General features: G+C 54.8%; 2 protein-coding genes across 6 annotated transcripts in view; both read left to right on the plus strand.

The window, feature by feature from the left end:
* The window catches only part of dbt (dihydrolipoamide branched chain transacylase E2), a 10,013-nt gene extending 8,936 nt beyond the window's left edge, over nucleotides 1-1,077 (plus strand). For 2 of the 3 annotated variants that reach the window (XM_008406511.2, XM_008406512.2), the window contains exon 11: nucleotides 366-1,077. In XM_008406511.2, coding sequence (XP_008404733.1) covers nucleotides 366-533 — 168 coding nt within the window. In that variant the 3' untranslated portion in view covers nucleotides 534-1,077. The other variant, XM_008406513.2, reaches the window with a different exon arrangement.
* A 101-nt stretch (nucleotides 1,078-1,178) lies between these two features.
* Nucleotides 1,179-4,927, plus strand: part of lrrc39 (leucine rich repeat containing 39) — an 8,783-nt gene continuing 5,034 nt past the window's right edge. Inside the window, exons 1-7 of one of the 3 annotated variants that reach the window (XM_008406518.2) lie at nucleotides 1,179-1,273; nucleotides 3,337-3,502; nucleotides 3,792-3,900; nucleotides 3,970-4,126; nucleotides 4,209-4,345; nucleotides 4,411-4,556; nucleotides 4,664-4,816. In XM_008406518.2, the coding sequence (XP_008404740.1) occupies nucleotides 3,378-3,502; nucleotides 3,792-3,900; nucleotides 3,970-4,126; nucleotides 4,209-4,345; nucleotides 4,411-4,556; nucleotides 4,664-4,816 (827 nt within the window). In that variant the 5' untranslated portion in view covers nucleotides 1,179-1,273; nucleotides 3,337-3,377. The remainder of the gene's footprint in view (nucleotides 1,274-3,336; nucleotides 3,503-3,791; nucleotides 3,901-3,969; nucleotides 4,127-4,208; nucleotides 4,346-4,410; nucleotides 4,557-4,663; nucleotides 4,817-4,927) is intronic. The other 2 variants (XM_017304379.1, XM_017304380.1) reach the window with 2 other exon arrangements.

Here is a 4,927-nt window from a genome sequence, read left to right on the forward strand (position 1 = left end):
ACCGAGGTCAACGGTCCAGTAGGGGTCAACCCTCCTGACCGGGGTCAACGGTCCAGACCGGGGTCAACGGTCCTGACCGGGGTCAACGGTCCAGACCAGGGTCAACCCTCCACACCGGGGTCAACCCTTCAGTAAGGTCACATGGAGGTCACATGGAGGCCCAGACGAATCCTCCTGAAAATGAAAATCTGACTTGATTTGGCAAACGGTTCTCAGTTTTCAGCCAGTTGAAATCGTAAAACGGTGAATGATCTGATCCTAGCAGCCAGGTGAGACCAGGTGTTCCTGATCGGCCAATCAGAGTGAGGATCCATCCAGGGGGCATTCTGATTGGTTCTCCAGGCTTAACTGGTGTTTCCTTCCAGGTTCTGCCTCGGTTCGGCCCAGACGGTCAGGTGAAGGCGGCCCACATCATGAAGGTGAGCTGGTCGGCGGATCACCGCCTCATCGACGGCGCCACCATGTGTCGCTTCTCCAACCTGTGGCGGGAGTACCTGGAGAACCCGGCCAGCATGGTTCTGGACCTGAAATAGACACTTGTACCCATGAGCCCCGGGGAGGCCGGCCCCTCGGCCCCGCCCATCCCTCGCCTTCACTTCCTGTTTGTGTCTGAGGCCTTCCTGTCACTCCGTAGCTTCCTTGTTGCCTTTGAGCAGGACCCTGGGGGGCGGTTACCATGACAACCAAGTAGACACCGGGAGATCCAGAACCGTCCGGCAGGTTCCTCACAACCACAGGTCCGATTCACATGACCTGACCAGCTGACCTTTCAGGCTCCGCCCCCTCCTCCTGCAGCACTGGAACTACTGAGGGCTGCGTAACCGTGGTTACAGCTGGCGTCCCATGTCTGTCCTAAAAGTCCCGTGTGTCTTTGGTGCTGCCCCGGGTCAAAGGTCAGCTGCAAAGGACCGCAGTCGGATCCGGTTTGGCCGGGCCGGTTCAGAACCAGAGCGTCTCCTGATGATGGGGTGGTCGGTGTCGCCGCCCTGCTGGCGGCTCCAGGGTCCTGCTCCGGTCACAGTCATGTAAAGCTTTTCTATGTTTAGTGGGAAGATCTCAATAAAGCTGCTGAAAACACTTCCTGTCTGGTTCTGGTCCAATACGGTTCTGGTCCAACAACAGGGAGACGCCAGTCTTGCACATTCCTACAGGAAGCAGCTGCCGTCAGATCCGGGTCACGTGACCCGGCAGTCGGGTCACGTGACCCGGTCTATTCTTGGCCAGCAGATCGGAGGTCGGGTTGCAGCATGAAGGACGGCGGCAGAGCTCCAAGGTGAGAATCAGAATTTTACTAACAGTCTGGTTCCAGAACTGGCCAACCGGACTCTGGTTCTCCAGAGATCCAGATAAAACGGCCTCCTGGTTCCGGAGGTCCAGTTTAGAACTGGGTCACAGAAGCCCAGCTGCTCACGTTTCCAGCAGTTTGTGGTTGTTAAAGGGCCAGAATCACGTAAAATCTTTCACGTCTTCGAGTTGCACTGATTCAACCTCCCAGGTGTTAAACACCTGGGTGGCCCTAGCCCCGCCTTCAAGACGCAGCTCAATTCCTTCAGACTAGCCAGCAGCAATTAGCAGTGTCTGCTAGCACGATGCAATGTCCTAACGTGTATAACGGGGACGCAAACGAGCCGATCAAACGTCTAATTTTAGTTTCATCAACGAGACTCTGAATCCAGATTCATGACCAGCTGATTGGTTCCAGCCTGTCAGCCAAGCATCAGGGTCACCGAGACCGGAGCTTCTGCCTCAGGAGCTCAATAAATCTCTGATTTGGGACGACTGGGAGCAGCGGGAGAATCCTGCAGGCCAGTCCTCAGCCCCAGAGTCATGAGTACGCAGACGCCTCAGTGAGCGGCCTGGCTCGTTGCTGCCATGCGTCACGTCTGCCATGTTGAATGGGATCTTGGTGCCAGTGAGCTAATAGTGTTCTGAACAGAATATAAAGGTCCATGTCAGATATTGCTGCCAACTGTAAATGAGCATTTGCTGACATTGTACCAAAGTAACATTTATCTTGGTTTGTGTTTAACATTTAGTCCAGCCTGCAGTCAGTGAGCATCAGTACTCAGTGAGTTATTTACTCAGTGCATTGTGGGACATGTCCACTGGGTCATCAGACGAGATGAGACAATAAACGGCCCCAACATGTCGCGTCACGTCATAAAGCCTCAGATGTCGTGGAGCCGGTGGCCTGTTGGACGTCCAGCAGAGGACGTTTGGATCCTCGGTGCAGCTCCTGGTACCGGCGGAGCTGCGGTTCCTACCGCGGCCACCAGGGGGCCCAGAGCTGCGGTTCCTACCGCGGCCACCAGGGGACCCAGAGCTGCGGTTCCTACCGCGGCCACCAGGGGGCCCAGAGCTGCGGTTCCTACCGCGGCCACCAGGGGGCCCAGAGCAACTTATTATAATTTCTACATGCATTGTCAAATATATATTAATGTAAAAACAAGTCACTTCACAATGAAATTGTGTGTTTTTGATATTATAATTAAATAAATTATTACTAAAAAAAGAAAAAAAAGAAAATCAGCTCCACTGAGGGGCCCTTAGTGGCCTTGGGGCCCTAAGCAGCTGCTTAGTTTGCTTGTCCCTTGGTCCGGCCCTGCATCGACGTATTTGTATCTGTGCTCAGCCCGTTCAGAGATTCTTGCTGATTTTCCGTTTCAGGTTCACTGATCACAGCATTAAACTCGACATAACCTGAAGCACCAACAGCGAGTTTAAACTTCCACGCAGGTGTTCTGACTGTCTGTCAGACCTGAAAATCCAACATACTTTATGCCAGGGGCGCCGCCACGAATCTTCAGTTTGAATCTGCACAGCTCTGTGCTATGCTAGCTGCAGCACAGCTCTGTGCTACGCTAGCTGCAGCACGGCTCTGTGCTATGCTAGCTGCAGCACGGCTCTGTGCTACGCTAGCTGCAGCACAGCACAGAGTGAGGGGGAGGAAGGATGAGCAGCACCATGAGGTTGTGATTGACAGCACTAAAACTCTCCTGTTGTTTCTAGCACACGTCACCATGAAGCTCCAAGCAGGAACCATTTCATGCAGATCCAGGAGCTTCAGGACAAAACGGATGTGTTTTTGGTCTGAGGGGAAACATTAAATTTTTACTGCTAAAAACAATCTTTGAAAATACAATATGACTAATTTTGTATTTGACAGGACCCAAAGTTCATTTTATTTTATTTATATGAACAAAATATAACTAATTAAATTGTGGAGGGCCCCCTGCTGGTCAGGGCCCCTAGAATGGTCATCCCGCGCCCCTGCCTTATGGTAATGCGCATGCGCACATCGATGTTACGTCACATACTGTCCTCCTGCGTCCTCAGCAGAGGTTGAGGAAGACGTCCAGAGGTCAGAGGTCGACATCATGGTGGGCGTGGCGGCGTGTGGCTCGGTGAGCTCCATCAAAGCTCTGTGGGAAACGCGGATCCAGAGACGGAGGCAGGAGGAGGAGCAGAGGGGGAGACCGTCCAGGGGCGGGGCCACCGGCAGGTTAGACCCCGCCCACTCACTCCTATTGGTTGATATCATCATTGGTTTAATCCCGGGTGGTTGTCATGGTAACGGAGTTATGGAGTCCTGTTTGTGTTCAGACACCATGAATCTGGACTGGGACCAGTATGGCTCCACATACTGGTTCCAGTTCATAAGAACCGGACCGGGCCGGACCAGGAGAATGGTGTCCAGAACCAAACTGAGATCAGAGGTTCTTCAGAACCAGGATCAGTAGTCGGGTTCTGGTGGGATCAGTTCCTAACTGCGGTGACCCGTTCTGGACCAGGCTGAGCGTCCAGGTCTGGGAGGACCAGGCGGTTCTGGCCCGCCTCAGGGAGAAGCTGCAGACAGAAGATGGACGGCTGGTTCTCCGGATAGAACAAGAGGAGTGGAAGGTACCGCCCAGGGACCAGCCCGGTTCCCTGGTCCAGAACATCCTGTTGACCCTTCTGTGTTTGTCTCAGAACCTGCCGGCATGTCTGGTTCGGTTCGTCCAGGTCCAGGAGTGGCAGATCCACAGAACCGGCCTGCTGAAGGTTCCGCCTTTCATCTGCAGCTTCCAGAATCTCTTGGTTCTGGACCTGTCCCGGAACGCCATCACCGAGATTCCGCAGCAGATCGGTAAGCACCAACTGGGCCCAGGTGACCCATACTGGTTCTATCCAGCCTCTGAACACCTGTCGTGACCCGGTTCTCTTCTCAGGGAAGCTGACCCGGCTCAGAGAGCTGCTGCTGAGCTACAACCGGATCCGAGTCGTTCCTGAAGAACTCGGTGGCTGTGAGATTCTGGAGAGGCTGGAGCTGGCCATGAACCGGGACCTGAAGGAGCTCCCAGACCAGGTACCAGACCAGGTCCCAGTACAGTCTGGGTCCGGTCCAGTTGACCCGTCTCTGTTGGTCTCCAGCTGAGGAAGTTGGTTCGGCTGCAGCACCTGGATCTGTCCATGAACGACTTCGTCTCGCTGCCAGATTGTGTCGTCGCCCTGCCGGCGCTGCAGTGGCTCGACATGGGCGGCAACCGCCTGCAGCAGTTGCCTGACGACATCCACAGGTAGGGACACCTGAGCCCCGCCCCCTGTGGCGCTGAGCTCCGCCCCCTGTGGCGCTGAGCTCCGCCCCCTGTGGCCCAGTGGACCAATGGGACGTGTCTGTCCTCAGGATGCAGATGCTGCAGACGCTGTGGCTGCAGAGGAATGAGCTGCAGATCCTGCCAGAGAACATCAGCAGGATGTCCAGACTGGACACGCTGGTCCTCAGCAGCAACAGGCTGAGGGACATCCCATCCCTGATGGAGGACATGACCAACCTCAGGTAAACGTTCATCTGTCTCAGTCCCCGAAGACGTCAGCGCTGCAACAGCAGGATCGAACAAACGAAACCCGTCTTCAGCTCAAGCCTCTAGACAAGCCTCACATTTGGTTC

This window comes from Poecilia reticulata, linkage group LG4 (genome assembly GCF_000633615.1).
Source record: "Poecilia reticulata strain Guanapo linkage group LG4, Guppy_female_1.0+MT, whole genome shotgun sequence".
Taxonomy (NCBI): domain Eukaryota; kingdom Metazoa; phylum Chordata; class Actinopteri; order Cyprinodontiformes; family Poeciliidae; genus Poecilia; species Poecilia reticulata.